The 17,222-nt window shown below is 50.4% G+C and overlaps 1 protein-coding gene and 1 long non-coding RNA gene across 2 annotated transcripts in view; both read right to left on the bottom strand.

Moving 5' to 3' along the window:
• The window catches only part of GPR55 (G protein-coupled receptor 55), a 48,316-nt gene extending 32,249 nt beyond the window's left edge, over positions 1 to 16,067 (bottom strand). Inside the window, exon 1 of the mRNA XM_060624076.3 lies at positions 15,888 to 16,067. Coding sequence (XP_060480059.1) covers positions 15,888 to 15,906 — 19 coding nt within the window. The 5' untranslated portion in view covers positions 15,907 to 16,067. The remainder of the gene's footprint in view (positions 1 to 15,887) is intronic.
• Positions 1,129 to 3,571, bottom strand: LOC132676816 (uncharacterized). The gene is made up of 4 exons (XR_009609121.3): positions 2,945 to 3,571; positions 2,102 to 2,310; positions 1,407 to 1,499; positions 1,129 to 1,326 (listed from the first exon to the last, which is right to left on the bottom strand). It is a non-coding gene; the product is annotated as an uncharacterized LOC132676816 (long non-coding RNA).
• Positions 16,068 to 17,222: the final 1,155 nt, after the last annotated feature.

Raw genomic sequence — 17,222 nt, 5'->3', positions numbered from 1 at the left:
ATTCAGAGTGTAAGAAAATAATCTAGGAGCTAACTCTGGGGAAGAGAACTAGTAAAAGGATTGGCGGACAGATTGGACCCGGGAAGACAGAAAGGAGCTGGTCAGAGGTAGAAGGCAAGTCACAAAAGGCAAAGGAAGGTCAAGGCGAAGGGCTAGTCAACCCATGAAGGAGGCTTGAAGTGAGGAGGGGCCAGTACTAAATCTCGGGAGGGGAAATCAAGAACATCTTACTGACAGCGATGCCTTTCGTGGTCCTACTCGGAGCAGCAAGGAAAGCATCAAGAAGTGGGTTTCAGCTTATAGAAATCAATTGTCTATAAAAACTTTGAGTCCAGCATGATCCCTAAAGATAAATTGGTCAAAGCTTGTCATAACACAAAAATGAATTACCGGAATCTTCTTTAGCACCCAAGTTACCATAGGCTGATTAGGTGGTTTGCCTGGAGACTAAGTGGTAAGTAATATTTATGGTGATTCTTCCTATATAACTCTTTGGTCTAAACTTGAGCCAGATCTCAGGTCTCCTAAGCTTATTAAGAAATTGTAAAACAGGGGCGTCTGGGTGGCTCAGTTAAGTGTTCGACTTCAGCTCAGGTCATGATCTCACAGTTTGTGGTTTCAAGCCCCATGTCGGGCTCTGTGCTAACAGCTCGGAGCCTGGAGCCTGCTTCGGATTCTGTGTCTCCCTCTCTCTCTCTGCCCCTCCCCAGCTCGCACTCTGTCTCTCTCTAAAATAAATAAACATTTTTAAAAACTTTAAATATAAAAAAATAAATTGTAAAACACATGTTAACAAATTAAACACAAACTTAACAAGTTTTCAGTTGGTTTCCTTGGATAAGGTGACCCAGATTCTAGGTTGATATATATTGAAAAATATGACATATATTGGAAACACTAAATAAAAACATAGTATGTAACAATTTGTAATTGTTTGTGTGCGGATTCTGGGTAAAACTGTAACCCACTGAAAAGTCTTGCCCTGGCTTGTTAAAAAAAAAAAAAAAATCACGTGGCAAGAGTCCTCATCCAGGAGAATATGAATGCTAATCTCTCAAAATCTATAAACTACACAGTGTAGCTGCTGATGAAATCACCAAATAAAACAGAGAATTTATCCAGGAGAGCAAGATGTCTGAATCCTTTAAAATTTGGTTAGTTGTTCTCATATTAGGAATGGGGGTGGGGGGGCTCAGGTAAAACCTCACATAAAAAGCTAGCCAGGCAAGGACTGTCCGAGCTTCCTCTCGAAGGGCAGCTGTCAGGCTGGGCTTCAGACAGGATCGGTTTTCTTTACAAAAGACCATGTAATGCTGTTTACTACTCCTAAAATACATAAGAAGTACGATCAGAGTCCTCCTTCTCTAACCAGATGACCGAAAAATGGTTGAGCCAGCCCTGCATACCTTGGCCTTTGGCCCCGTTTCTCGAGGAAATGGTCTTAACAAATATTTCATATCGCATTGAAAAACATTTGCTCGTTCCTGAGGGCGTCTCATCTGAAGGAAAGAAAGGCTGGGGTACTTTAACTGGTTGGTGCTGGGGATACTGGAATCAGGAGGAGAGTAAGTGAAGATTGCAGGTACTCTTTTGACTTGGTCCTCCCAGTTCCGGAAACTATGAAACTCTATAGAATCCCTAGCAGGAGGAGGATTTGGGCCCTTGTACCCAGGCACCATCAAGGCACTGGGGCAGCCATAAGCTCTCCATGAAGTCTCATGACCTTGTTTCTTTTTGCTCCTCTTGAGCCGTGAAGGACATCATTTTGGGTGAGAGGCAATAAGGCCTCAACGTCCAACCGTTTGTTCATAAGAACTTTGATTCCAGCTGCCTTTCTTCCAGCTCTCCGTAAACAACTCCCAGTTAAAGCAGGAGAGCCTGGTCTTTCTTAAGAGCTCATTAAACGTTACCTCCAAATAGCCCTTGGGAAGGAAAGTGGGCTACGTGATTCCCATCTCCCCACCTGGGCTAGGAAGCAGCGTGCACCTCGGAAGCTTGTCCTAAGAGAACAAGCTTGCAAGATGGACAGCGATGGACCAGCTAACAATGAGCCCTTTTTAGCCCTGGGGCCCGGCTGAGCCTCTGAGAACCCAGCGCTTACATTGTCGCCGGCAGGAGGCTGGGGTGCTCTAGGTGACGGGAGTCCTTCCCCGTGGCTCCAAGGAGCTGGGTCATTGGTTTTCTTACAGGAGAGGACATTGCACAGTTCCTGTTGCACAGTTCAGGCTGTGTGGCCCAGCGGGGCAGACAGGAGAGTACAAACACGGATGCCCCCATTTCTGGCTGGTCTAGCCTGTTCTTGCTTCTGTCCTGGGTGGAAAACAGGAATGGCTCTGGCTGTACTGGGGTCTGCAGGGAAGGGAGTTGAGCAAAGCATGGAGGCCAGGAGGCCCGGGAGGCTCAGAGAAGCCCCTGAAGACAGCCTTCACCTCCAGCTGGGATTCTCTCCCACAACACCCAGGAGCCTACAGCCGGCCCAGGGAGGCTGCAGGAGCACAGTCCTGACACAGCAGGACACTGATGGCCGGTTACAACCACAAAGCTAAGCAGCTGCCCTCTGAGGTGCCAGGACCCTCAGTGAGCAGGGTGCTTTGCTCAGTGAAGCGTCCCAACCCAGCACTCAGCACCATACACCCCTCCCCCCATTGCCACAGCCTCCCTCTGCCATAGGGAGCCCTGGTCGCTGTCTCCTGGGGAGGCTGGCTTGGAGAACGGGGTGTGTACCAGGCACAGGGCACCGTTGCCCCTTCTGAATGAGGGAGGCCAGCCCGCTTGGCCCCAGGGCAGGGAATGGCCCTGCAGGGAAAGATCCCCTGAGTCCTCTGAGCCCAGCCACCCGCTCCCAGTGGTAACTCTGAGAGCCTGGAGGGGCTCGAGTGTGGACACGAAGCTGTTTGTCACCTCTTCCTTGGCCTGCGGACCGATCCCGAGGAGGGGCACCTACCCGGTGACCCAGGCCAGACCCCCACGTGGCTGAGAGCTCACTCTGGAGATGGGGGCTTCCTGGAGCTCCGGAGGGCCCTCGAGGCTGCCCCACACCTGCCAGGCCTGTGCTGCTCCCTGTGCCCAGCAGGTGCCCCACTCACGGAGCCCCGAGAGGTCCAGGTGCCCACTGGCAGGAGGGCCAGGTCCCTGGGAAGGTTTGCAGGGTGGCCCGAGGGTGGGGAGATGGTGGGAGGAGGTGACTGGGTGGGAGGGGAGTAGGGGCGGCTGAGCAGTCTGCCCAGGTGGCTGGAGGCCAGACAAGGGCCAGAAGGGGGGTCCAGGGCAAAGGAAGAGTGAAGAGCAGAGAGGGAGGCCAGGCAGAAAAAGGGGTGGTAGGGTGGGGAAGGGGGGCTGGCAGGGCAGGGGCAGCAGGGGCAGCAGGGGACTCCAGGGAGCATGTGGAGACAGTGGGCCTTGTGGGCATCCAGGTGAGGAGGGGGTCGGCTGGTGAGAGGCAGGAGCTTGGCCAGGCAAGGTGGGCCAGCAGGAGGAGGGTGGGGCCAAGGGCTCAGAGTGGGGGCCTGCAGGAGGCAGGGCTGGAGGGCAGCAGGTAGGGGGGAAGGGGCAAGGGAAGGGGCAGGGGAAGGGGGAGTGCCGGGGGGTAGGGTAATAGTAGGGCTGCTTTTTCTTCATTGCTGCCAGGGAGCAGGTGAAAGCCTGACCCCAGGGTTCTGGAATCTAAGGTCCATCGGCCTGTGTTGCTTTAGGATTTGTCCTTGTGACCTCAGAGGCGGACAATTCTTGAGAGAGAATTGTCTGCAGCACAGCTGTGCCCATTGCAGAGATGAGGAAACCGAGGCCCTGACAGAGGCCTTCAGAGGCAGCGCTTGGGCTGGAAATAGGTGTGTTTGTCCCAGGGCAAAGCCTTTCTACAACCTAAGCCAGCCCAGGTTAGGCCCCATCCAGGGGCCTGGGGGGCACAGCATCCTGGCTGGTTCCCTCCAGGGACATTGCTGAGACCTGCCTAGCTGGTGCTCTGGCATGGCCCCACCTTCCTGTGCACATTCTCCCTCCCCCAGGAGTCCCTCCACGGGGGAATCAAGAGGCTCAGCCAGTCTCTGAGCTTGGGTGGACTCAGGAACTGAGATGTCTGAACTCAGGAATTTTCTGGAATGGACAGGGGTCCCATGTTTGTCTCTGGGCATCCCCAGCCCAGGGAGCTGGGGGTCAAGACAACAGAGGTAATGATGGAGTCAAGAAGCAAGAGCCTGGAGAGCTGAGTCCTCCTCGGGCTCTGGGCTGGGACGTGGTGAGCCGGGCATGGGGTGCCCCAGGCCAGCCCTGTTCTGCCTGCCTTCCTCCCCCAGGCCCAGTAGTAAGGACAAGTGAGAAGAGTCAGGCAAGAGACCTCTCCGCTATGACACCTTCATAATTTGTCACTCACATAGCAACATCCCTGGGCTACTGTGGTTCCAGGAATGACCTGGATAAGGCTGCCCAGGGCAGTGATGAAAGTTACCTAAGATTGGACACCGGACGGGGCAAACCTCATGTGGAAAGGGGTGAATCAACATCCGTCCCACATGTGACTTTATGGTTTTTCCTAGAACTTCTGTGAGCTTAACAACCAGGACTAGGAAACCTTGTTTGGGGGTTGGGGGGGGGGGGACGGCTAGTGGACTCACCTCCCAAGAGCAGCTGACCCTCAAGTCTCTCCTCTAGATCCTTCATTGTCCCCTAGCAAATGCCCGAGGAATCCTGAACCCCATCGGGCCACCCCTGGGTCATGGCCACTCTGGCCCCACAGGGCACAGAGCTTCTGTCCAACAGCTGTCAAGGCCCCGAGGCCACTGTCGGTCTTTTGCCTGCTCTTTGCTGACCTCCACGCCCCTCCTGGCCTCACTTGCCTCACGGTAATGGCTCCCTTGCAAACACCCCGAGATGCTGGCAGGTCGTTGAAAGGGAGCCCCGTGCCTGCCTCTTCTGTGCCCACAAAGGGAGCAGAGCCCCGGGGGGTTGGTTTGACCGAGCCCCAAGTAGAGTGTGGGGATCCGAAAGCGAGGACGGTGGGGATGCTCCCCCTGCCCAGGTAGAGACCGGGGCGGCGTGTCAAGCCTCCCAGGGACCCCAGCGGCCCAGCCCGGCATGGGAGCACCTGTCTGACCTCTGTGCACCCAAAGATGGGTGGAAAACCATGAGGTGCCTCATCCAGTCAGCTCTGGGGTTCTTCGTCAGGGGCCATAGCTGAACCCTGAGCTTGTGAAGGGGCAGGAAGCCGCTGAGCATCCAAGCTGGGAGGAATGGGGATGGGTTAACACAGCCTGTGGTTGCTGATGGCCCAGGCCACCTCTGTGGATGTCACTCAGCATGGATCCGAGAAGTCTCAAGGACTGGAGTCTGACCGGCCCCGCACTCCCTACACAGCCTCACCCCCGCGCTCATGCAATCCTGGGGAAAGAGGAGAAATCCTGACTTAACCAAGCCCGGGGTCCTCAGAACAGAAGTTAGATCCTGGAAAAACTGAAGGCGCCTGTGGTCCCATCACACCTGAGTCTGGGGACTGGGAGGTGTGCCGGCCTCATGAGCGTGACTCGAATCCCCAGGGAAACCCCCCAAGTTTAGAGATGAAGGGAAGAAAACTCGCGGAGGGGACTGGAGGGGACTGGAGGGGACATGGTTCCAGTAACCACTGCGGTTAGTTCAGAGGGAAACATCCACAGCCCACAGCCGAGATGACTGTGCCACAGCACGAGGGCTCCTCCTCAGGGCGAGAGCGAGGATGCCGGCGTGAGTGGGAGCCCCGAGAATGACTCAGCACCGAATGATGTCAGCCAGGAGGTGCAGACACTTTCTCGGGAGCGGGAAGAATATAACCGAATGCTCTGTCACAAATCTACATCGGGCTCACTCATCACGACCCCTCAGGCACAGGCCACTGGCCCAGCGTCGCCACAGAGGGCCCCCCGGCCCACGCTCACGCCAGAAATCCTTCTAGAGGCCCTGCGGGCAACAGGTGCCCCACTAGGCCCTGCCGACGCAGTGCGGTGCTGAATTAAGGCTCCGTCCCAACCGCAGGCACTGCCTGGTGAAGAAGGCAGATACCTGAACAGATAAGATGCCCCCATATCCTCCTCTGCCAAACGGGGCCTACGTTCTCACCATGCTGCGGGAGCCCGCACCGCTTCCTTCCTCCCCCGGCCTCCAAGGGAAGGACGGACGGTGCCTGCTGCCCCGGCCCCGGGCTCTTCTCCGTGCTAGCCCATCCTGGTCACCAACAAAGCACAGAGAACACTGAAGAGCCGGGGGCTCAGGGGATCTGTGCAGAAACACGGTGGAGGGCGGGGGGTCAGGAAAGCCCCGCGTTAGGGGGAGGTGGGGTTGCGTGGCTGGGATTTGAGAGACACAGAGCGGGAGCGAGCATCAGGGAGGTCAGGGAGGCAGCTTCCTGAGGACGCAGCAGGTTTCCAGGAGGCTGGGGGCGGGAGGGGGGGTGGATATCTGAGTATGGATTGAGTGGTAGATGATATTAAAGTGACTTTCAACTTTGTTTCCTATGATGCTGGCACATGATGGTTGCATTAAAAAGGGTCCTTGGGGCGCCTGGGTGGCTCGGTCGGTTAAGCGTCTGACTTCAGCTCAGGTCATGATCTCATGGTTTGTGGGTTCGAGCCCCACAGCGGGCTCGGCTGCTGGCAGCATGGAACCTGCTTGCGATTCTCTGTCTCCCTCTCTCTCTGGCCCTCCTCCACGCATTCTCTCCCCCCTCCCTCTCTCTCAATAAATAAACTTTAATAAACTAAAAAAGTGTCCTTCACAGAAGAGAGGCATCCTAAAGTACTGGGCTGAGATGTCACGAGGTCAGTGGGAGCAGGCAAAGAGAAGAAATCCATGAAAGAAGGTTCATAGGAGTTGACTGTGGTGGCAGCTGGGCACAGGGTCCTGCGGAGGCAGGGTGAGGTCCTGCAGCAAACCACACCCGGGCCCGGCTATAGCCCGGGCAGAGTTTCTGCTCTGGCAGAGACACAAGCAAACAGGACTGGCCCGTTAGACCCTCGGGGACGTCCTGGGCCAGTCAGCACCACGCCAGGTGGGAGCTCAGTGTGGTCCTTTTAGGACTCTACCAGGGTTGAGACGTGCTTCCAAACTAAACCCCTCCGTCACATACGTGAATGAGCCCCAGAAAGTAAATGAGAATCATCGTAGGTTAATGATGCTTAACCGTGGTTGACCTAATCTGCTTTCAACTTCACCATGTTTGATTTTGGTAGACTCAACTTTTCAACACCCCTATCACCCTTGTCCGCAACACAGACCCACGCCCTCCACCCCTTTCCAACACCCAATCCAGAGACAAATCTGGGTTTTGGACGACGGCCTGGAGCACCTGCGTGGCGTCCAACAGCTGGTAGTGCACCTGCCCCTCTTGGTCTGTACCACCGTGGTTTTGCCCGTCACGGGACTATTTCACGGAGGCGTGTCTTTACGGTTTTATGACTGTGAATGGAAAATGGCAAAGTGAAAGCATTGACACCGGCAGTGGGAAACAACCACGCAGGGAGATGGAAATTGTGAGGTGTGCAGAAGCAGCCAACCTTGAACCTGAGTCGGCTGTACCTGGGACGTAAGCCAGCCAGCCGTGCTCCAGTGTGAAGGATAAGAGCACAGTCACAGAGCTCGTGCTGGACTTGACGTCTCCAGGGCTTCTTTCTTCTTTCTTTCTTTCTTTTTTTTTTCTTTTAGCTCATTGCACTGCTTACAATTTATTTGAAGAAGCCCATGGAAAGAGCAATTTGTACAGTTTTTTTCCTGCTCTTCCTTTTCTGTACTCCATTTAAAAAGAGAAAACCTTTTTTTTTGTCAATTCTGAGGTTTTGCCTTTTTACCTCTTCTTTCCCACTTTTTTTTCTTCTGCTCTTCTCATTCCTCTTCCTTGCTTTCCTCTTGTTTTTCTCCTTTCCCTCCCCCAGCCCAAACTCTCAAAACAAAAGTTGTACAGATAACAGCACCTTCCCTTCTTCATATGAATTGAAATTTTGTCTCATATCTAAATAGAGACTTAATGACATTTGAAATAGGCTTTTCATTATTACTCATCCCATTCAAAAGAGATAGTGTGTATATTTCTTCGCATGTAAGCAAAGGACTGAAAATGAAAATGAGATTTTTTTTTTCATATCAAATTGGCAGAGATTTGTTCAATGGCAGTCCTTAGTGCCGGCAGAACTGTAGGGAGGACATTCTCAGGTGATTTCTGAAGGCAATTTGGCAACATGTATCAAGAGCCTTAAAAATAGCCTACCTACTCTTTGACCCCAAGGAACACAAACATCTGTCAGTTCCATTTTGTACTAGATGTAGTTTGGAGTGGCCTGGAATCTAAGAAGGGAGAGTTAGAAAGAACGTTTCTCCCTTTTGTTGGGCCCTGAGATTACACTGGGGACAGAGGGGGTTACTGGACTTCAGATAGAGACCACATGGTCAAAGGTGAGTTCTCTAGGGGACTGTTAGGCTACAGAGAGGGGGAAGCCTGATGTAGGGTAGCTTGGGCACAGGGAGCCTGAAAACCTGGTGACCACCTTGAGAGTTCTTCACACTGGAATGCCCTCCTGTTATCCCCATACCTTCAGAAATGTATGGCTGAAGGGTACAGCCTGGCTTCAGCTATGAGATCTCAAAGTCAACTGGATTCTAGCCATCCCTTGAGCTCTAGGTGAGATTGGCTCTTCTGGACCTCAAGGGTCTGGGGAAGGAAAGCCCTACGTGGGATGTTCTGTTCCATGGACTACAGATGGCCAAAGCCTTCCCAGATTTTCTGCAAGTTCCCAGGGCAGGGGTGGCTGACACCTCCATGAACCCTCCTGGCCACCATGCTTGTTAGCCTCTCCCCAAAGTTCCGCCAAGACTCCCCGCCCACAGGCAGTCATCAGTGTTCTGGGCATTTCTGAAGTTTGGGGGCTACAGAGAGATGGGGAGGATTCATGTCCCAGAAACACAAACTTTGGCTTCTCAGTCCAGCATTTCCCCAGCTAAAATGGCCACGGCCACTCTGTCCCTAGGGGACAGCCTCAGGCCGGTTTCCACATGGGCCCCAGCCTCTTTCTGGCAGGCTTCTCTCACCCCACTGCTTTCCTGACCCTCCTCTCTCTCTCTCTCTCTCTCTCTCTCTCTCTCTCTCTCTATCTATCTCTATCTCTCCCTCCCTCCATCTCGAGCCCCTGAGCTGAGACCCAGGGTCACGCTGACACCTCCACCCTCAGGTCCCACCTTCTGCCCTCACAGTTGTCAAGATGCTTCCCTGGCTAAGAGGACACGGTGCCAGTTGTTATGGTGATCTTTTCATCCTGTTTTAACTGAGTCTTGGGGAATCGGGGTGATGCCTGCACCCACCCTTGGGTTCTCAAGGAGAATGGACACCCCAGAGAAGCTAGTTCTGAGGTGGCCAGAGGTGAGGAAGGAGAGACGCCAGCTGAAGTGACCAGCAGCAACCAGGAAGATTTTGTGGACCATGGGGCATTCCTCAGGGTTTCTGAGGTGGGCAGGATAACACCCTCCCCACAAAGATATCCGCATACCAATTCCCAGAACCTGTGAATGTGTTATGTTTCACAGCAGGGGGAATCAAGGACACTGATGAAATTAAGGTTGCTAATCAGCGGGCCCTAAAAATAGGGAGAGTAGCCTGTATTATCCAGGTGGACCAAATATAACCACAAGAGTCCTTAAAAGTGGAAGAGAGAGAAGAGAAAGTCAGAGGGGTACAATGTGAGAAGGACCCAACCCTTTGTTGCTGGCTTTGAAGATGGATGGAGGGGCCAAGAGCCAAGGACCACGAACAGAGCATTCTCTGGAAATTCTCAGGAAATTCAGAGCATTTCCTGGCCTCAAGAGCCAGGAAAATAGGTTCTCCCCTGGAGAAAGCTCCAGAAGGAATGCAGTTCTGCCAACCTCTTGATTTTCACCCAGTGTGACCTATGTCGGACTCTTAACCTACAGAGCTGTAAGAAGATGAATTTGTGGTGTTTTAAGCCACTGAATATGTGGTCATTTGTTACAGCAGCCAAAGAAAACTGATACAACTTCCCAGACGCTATCAGGGAAGAGAACCTGGTAAAAGTCTGTGTATCTTGGGTCCCTGGGACTGTAATGAGAGCATTGAAGGCAAGATGGATCACCCGGGACGCTGTAGAGGTAAGAAACGTCCAGGCCACGTACGCCCCGTGTAGACCTCATCAAAGACCATGAGGTGAGTAAGTTTGAATCTACACATGACCAGGCCTCCCAGGTCTCCTGGAGCCACCTGCCCTGGGGGGATTCCCAAGGGAGGTCCTGTAGGCCTGGAGGCTCAGAGATCTGATGGGTGGGCCTCCTGGAGCTCACATTAGCCAAGCTCATTCGGAGAACCACAGCTCCCAAGGCTGCAGGACCTTCTGATGAGAAGGCCTTGTTCCACTTGAGCCGAGATCCCCAGGAAGTGAAATCATAACCTGAAGGCGTCTGAGCAAGTTCTGTGATTTGACTATTTCCAACCATGGCTACACAGCCTGACAATCGCATCCACAAGAGCCTCCCCTGGCATCAGATGGGCTACGCATACCCATGGGCCTGGTCTCCCCCAGCCCACCCCCGACAGAGGGTAGATGGGACTGCCAGTGGCCCATCCGTGACAGTTGTCCTTTTTCAGTGTTCTCACAATAACAGCCAAGCCCTTGTTCTGGCCCAGGAGCCATTCTGTCTCCTGAAGGCAACTTAGCTTAGGGCTCTTAGACGCCATTATCTGTTGATTTTAACCCCTAGCTTTCGGACAACAGTCTTATTTCCCTTCTTTCCACGTCATTGGCAGAAGCCTCCTAGTAGCTTCTGTGCACTGTCAACATCTCCCAATTTATTTGTTCTTGAGACAAAAAACAAAATCCTCGGAGAGAGGGGTGTGAGTGTGAACAGCCTGGGCACCCACATGGCCCCAGGTGTCCCCACCCAGGAAGCCTCCTTTGTCTCCATCCCAGCAGGCTGCAATTTCCAGCCTCACCTCTCTTCAGTGGAAGCCCCCCCAGTGTGGACAACCTAGCGCCTCATACCCAAGATGCTCCTGCTCTGTCAGTCCGGAAGCCTCTTTGGCTGGAAGACCAGCCCCTTCCTCTCCAATTTCCTCTCAAAATCTGTAAACCTCATATTCTCTGTGGTCTCTGGGGCTCTTTGCCATATTTGGTATTCTTTTCAACTGCCCAACAGAAAGCCAACCATGAGATTCTCCCCTGCCCCCTCACCTGTCACACTAAGTGGCTGTATGACCTTCGGGATAAGGTATTTAACTACTCTAAGCTTCATTCTTTAATTCCACAATGATTTATTGAGCACCTATAAAGTGCCAGGCAGTGACTTAGAAAAGGTGCCAGAGGGGCACCTGGGTGGCTCAGTCAGTTAAGCGTCCAACTTTTGGCTTTGGCTCAGGTCATGATTTCACAGGACGTGAGTAAGAGCCCCGCATCGGGTTCTGTGCTGGCAGGGTGGAGCCTGCTTGAGATTCTCTCTGTCTCTCTCTCTCTCTCTCTCTCTCTCTCCCTCCCTCCCTCTCTCTCTCTCTCTTTCCCCCTTTCTCTCTGCCCCTCCCCTACTCACACTGCCTCTGTTTCTCTCTAAATAAATGAATAAACTTAAAACAAATATTTTTAAAGGAAGAAATTTTGCTAGAAATATAGCAGTAGGCAAACCCAACCAAATCATCCAACCAACAAAAATCCCAGCCCTCCAGGAGCTTACATTCCAAGGAGAGAAGACAGACAATAACTAACATATATACAAGGTCAGGAAGGTGGCAGGTGCCAAGGAGACAACTAAAGCAGAGAAGAGTGATGGGGGTTGAAATGTGAAATACAATAACCAGAAAAAGCTTACTGACAAGGTGAGCAAAGACCTGAGGAAGCCGGCTTCAGTTCCTTGGTTGCAACACGAGCATCAGAATGGCGTTTACCTCATCAATCGTGGTGAGGATCGATTAAGTTAATCCATGCACAACATTTAGGTTACTGCCCGGCCCACTGCAAATGCTTCACAAATATTAGATATTGTTATGATCCATGACTTTAATAAATGCTTTTTTGAAGTCTTCAGTGTTTCAAAAGCATTCAATGTAGTCTGTGTTGGGAACTCAAAGATGGCCAGCGTGACACGCAAACCAAGGTAGTCTTTCAAAAATCATACACAGGGGCACCCGCGTGGCTCAGTCAGTTAAGTGTCCGACTCTTGATCAGCTCGGGTCTCGATCTCATGGTTGTGGAATTGAGCCCCGAGCCGGGCTCCGCGTTGAGTGTGGAGCCTACTTGGGATTCCCTCTCTCTCTCTCTCTCTCTCTCTGCCCCTCCCCTGCTCAAGCTCCCTCTCCCATGCCCCCTTCTCTGTGTCTCAAAATAAATAAATAAATAAATATATATTTTTTAATCATAACACAAACATCACTAGTCAGCTGCCGCACTCTGCCTGCCTGAGCCAGGAGTCCTTCTTAACCTAGTCCTCCAGGACCAGTCGTCAGCAAATAATTGGAATTGGCAAGCAAAAAGAACCTAATACGCCAGTCCCTGATGCAGCTGCAGTTAGGGACAGATTCATCTTTTGAACTCCCTCCACTATCCTTCTCCATGTACTACGTGACAGTAATTTCCTCTGTCACCAAGAGCTGACATTCCATCTCAGTCATGCTTCCTGTGACATGATCATCTCCATCTGCTTTGAGGGGCAAAGAAAAGAATAATTCGGAATCCACCACTGACATCGTGTAAGACAATACAAACCAGCCTACGTGGCTAGTCGTCTAGCTGTTATGTGTTATTTCTTCAGGCATCACCCAGTAAAAAGATCTTAACTTCCTACTTGCTGCGTTTCCTTGATGTGACAACAGGTCTGAGTCATTGTTAGGGGCATGTATGACAGGGGATCCGATGTTCTTGGGAAGGAAAGCGGCTGTCACACAGACGCCTTGTTCTTCCCACATAATTGTGAAATTTCCACAATATAAACACAGGCTTCTTCTCACTGCACCCTCTCCTGAGCCTGTTTGAGACAGTCCCAGTGTCCAAATATAGCGACACATTAGTAGTATCACTACTTGGGGGCCTATGAAACATTTGCTCAATGGAAATCTTCTTGGAACTGTAAAGCAAGACCAAACACAATTCAAGTGTAGAGAATGATTACACTTCACCTTTTATGGACCAGATGTTCATAAAGAAGACACACAGGAAAAGAACACCAGGCTCGGTCAGTTGAACGTCCGACTTTGGCTCAGGTCATGATCTCACGGTTCATGAGTTCAAGCCCCGCGTCGGGCTCTGTGCCGACAGCTCAGAGCCTGGAGCCTGCTTCGGACTCTGTGTCTCCCTCTCTCTCTGTCCCTCCCCCGCTCGTGCTCTATCTCTCAAAAATGAAATAAACATTTTAAAAAGAAGAAGGAGAAGGAGACACACAGGAAAATGCAACCAGAAAAAATTATGCGTCAGCGTTTACACCAAACGCTCTCTAATTTTCCTTAGGAGGGACGCCCGATGCCTAGGCCAGTGGGAAGTCTTGTCCTAGCATTCACCTGGAAGCTAGGTTTTATTATGAACTTTTAGTTTTTGTAAATATCAAACTTGGAAAAAACTTGAAAGACACAAATACTTGGTTACGTGTCACCAATTTTATATATATACACATATATGTGTATACCCACACCTTTTTTTGCTGAACACTTTGGAAGTAAATTGCAGACACAAGATCGCTTTCACCCTTAAATACTTGACTTGCTTCTACAAAAAGAAGGACCTTCTGTTATACAACCAAAATACCATCACCACACCCGATAATAGCAGGAACACAATAATATTATTTAATAGTCAGTCCTTATTCAAATTTCCCCAATCATCTCCTAAATGTCATTTATATCCTTTTTGGAAAAAAAATACCACGTGGCATCCAGTCAAGGTTCCCACACTGTTTAACGGGTTTTCACGGAGAGCTGTCCCTCCACCTCTTTTGGTCTTTCACGACATTGACATTCTTTAAGCGTCTCGTGGACTATCCCTCAATCTCGGTTTACCCAGTGGCTTCCTCATGATATAATTCATATTAACTCTTTGGGGCAAGATGCTACCGAGGTGAGGTTGTGCCCTTTCCTAATAGATCACATCAGGAGGCACATAATGTTAGTCTGTCCCGTTATTTATGAAGCTCATTTTGCACGTCTAGTTAAGGCGAGGTCTGACAGAACTCTCCACTGTTACCAAAACGTAACCTGCCAAAAGATGCTTTCATGCCATGTGAACATCCCGTACCCGACGGTGCTTTGCTCAATGGCTTTGGCAAAGGTTGATGCTGTTGACTGAATCTGTCGTTATGGGAGTCTTTGCAGAATGGTGATGACCCAATTCTATTATTCCTCCTTTATTTATTAGCTGGCATTCCTCTGTGAAGATGCGCTGGAACCTGGAAACCTGGGTCTCTAATTGCCATACATCCCATTTAAAACGGCAGGAAATCGTCGGCTGGCAGTACGATCAGGCACCATGTCGGTACACGGCTGCCAGGTCCTTCTCCTCATGCTTCTTTCCCTCCAATAGATTCACTTATTGAGTACTTTGCTCCCAGCACTGGACAAAGCACTTTAGGTACCCGAGATCATTTAATGAACTCCAACCCCCCGGGGGCTAGCTGGTGTTAGTCTCGTTTTGCGGATGAAGACTGCAAAGCTGTCTGTCTAAGCTGGTGCTAGTCTCGTTTTGCAGAAGAGGACACTGAAACACCGAGAGGCAGCTTGCCCAAGGTCATCCACTAAGTGACAGACCTGAGATCTGGAACCCGGACGCAACTGACCAAAAAGGCTGTGTTCCTGCCCAGCCACTTTCCTAAACCACTGTGTTATCCTTTTTTGTATATAGATACAACAATTCAGGTAGTAGCTGTCCTTGATTTTTTTTGCTGATTCCTAGAGAACTCCTCATCCTTTCCCCCTGAGTATCAGCCATGCATAGTAAAAAGGCCAAAGGACTAAAAATAGTGACTGTGGGATCATGGATCATTTTTATGTTCCCCTTTATACTTGTCTGTATTTCCCAAGCTTTCTACAATGAACACGCATCGATGGTTTGGGCAAATTTCTAGTTGACAGATTCAGAAAAACTCTTCTTCAGAGCCATCTGTCCCTGTTAGAGCCAGGCCCAGAGGATCAACACGTGGACACATGTCTGGGCTTATCTGCTGGTAAGTGGCCTTTTAGTGACATACGTGATTCGTTCTACACCAAACCAACTGGGGGAAAGAATGCAGTTCAACCGACGGTCCATTTTCCCAGAGTCCGAATCACAGCCTGGCTTTGTGCAAGACTGCAAATGGCTCTCAAGGACAGAGACTGAGCCTGGGGCCTCAAACTTTACAAGGTAACAGCGAGACAAGGAAACACACAAGAAACACTTTTTGAGAAAGCCAAGCTAAGAGATGACCTGTCAGCAGAGCAAGAGAAGTGGCCAACCTTCCCTAAGGCCAGATACACAAGAAGTTACTGAGGCTTCGACAAATTTCCAGAGGGGAAGTCAGAATCACAGACCACAAAGTCCTTACTCTGAGACAGTTTATAAGATTCTGGGCCTTTATAACTTTCTCATGCTTCTTACGCTCGGTACTCCATGTCTGTTTCCCTATAGTCTTCAGCAGAAGGGGGGAAATGCCTTTAAAAAGGAAACAAAGAAGAATTAGTAGGAAGATGGATCTGCAGGGCAAAACTGTATAATTCGGAATAACAAAAAGCCACCTCAAGACAACTCTTACACGTGGAGCGCTTGGAGGCCAACTACTTCCAACCTCAAGAGGAAAAAAAACCGTGAACAGGCTGCAAATCAACAGCTTTTCTTAGATGCATTGGAGAAATGAGGTCACAGGGTGAAGCACCAGCCCGAAATCCGGAGAGAGGGGGGGGAATACAGAGAAGCGAGACTCACCGGAAACAGAAGTCACCATGGGAGCCGGCAATCCGTAGGAACCCTCAAGCAGTCTGATGAATTGCTAGAGGCTGGGTGCAGACTAGCCTGAAGGTTACAAGGCCCTGGAATACTTTCCCGGGGTTTATTTACTTCCAGGAGCCCCACCAGGCTCTCACTGTGAAAGTAGGGAAACGTCTCCAGTTGTCAAGCACAGGGAGGGAAAAGTAACCATTTTCAAACACACTCGGGGAGAATGTAACGGTTTTGAAAGAGCAGAGCATCTTGTTCTCCTTAACAAAGGCCTGAATCCAGGCGAACTGCTTTACCAGAGCCTTATCTGCCCTGGGAGAGGGGCAAGGAGACATTCCAACGCCTCCAGGCTTTCAATCCGCTTTCTTTCGGGCTGTCTCCCCCTCCCTTTAGAGCCCTTAACACATTAATCACAGTTATTTCAGATTCCCTACCTGGTAATTCCAAAACCATTGTAATTCTGAGTCTGGTTCTGATGCTTGCTTAACCGACTGAGCCACCCAGGCGCCCCAGTCATAATCTACTTTTATTATACTGGAGCTTATTGATGTGGTAAATGCAGTGGGTTGAATAAAGTCCCCTCCAAATTCATGCTCCCCTGGAACTTCAGAATGGGACCTTATCTGGAAATAAGATTTTTTGTAGATGTAATTAGCTGTACTAATATGAGGTCATACAGGGTTAGGGTGGACCCTAAATCCAATGATTGATGTCTTCATAAGAAGAGAACACACAGGGATACACACAGACACACGGAAAGAAAAATAATAAAGCTATCGTTGAACTGAACAGCTAAATAATAAAGCTATCGTTGAACTGAACAGCACCATCAATCAATTGAATCTAATTAGCATTTACAGAATACTTCACCCAACAACAGCATAATATACATTCTCACCAAGCTCACATGGACCATTCACCAAGATAGACCACATTCTGAGCCATAAAGCAGATCTAAATGAGTTGAAAAGAATAGAAATCATGTAAGTTATGTTATCAGGCCACAGTGAAATTAAACTAGAAACCGATAACAAAAAGATAGCTGCAAAATCCCAAAATATTTGGAGATGAAACAACACATTTTTCTTTTTTTAAATTTTTTTTAAATTCGTTTTTGACAGAGAGAGAGAGACCGAGCACGGGCAGGGGAGGGACAGAGAGAGATGGAGACACAGAATCCGAAGCAAGCTCCAGGCTCTGAGCTGTCAGCACAGAGCCCAACACGGGGCTCGAACTCATCAATCGTGAGATCATGACCTGGGCCAAAGTCAGCAGCTTAAGCGACTGAGCCACCCAGGTGCCCCTAAACAACGCATTTTTAAA

The sequence above is a fragment of the Panthera onca genome, chromosome C1 (genome assembly GCF_046562875.1).
Source record: "Panthera onca isolate mPanOnc1 chromosome C1, mPanOnc1 haplotype 2, whole genome shotgun sequence".
Lineage (NCBI taxonomy): Eukaryota > Metazoa > Chordata > Mammalia > Carnivora > Felidae > Panthera > Panthera onca.
Note: the sequence above shows the minus strand (reverse complement) of the source record. Positions and strands in the feature narration are given on the sequence as shown.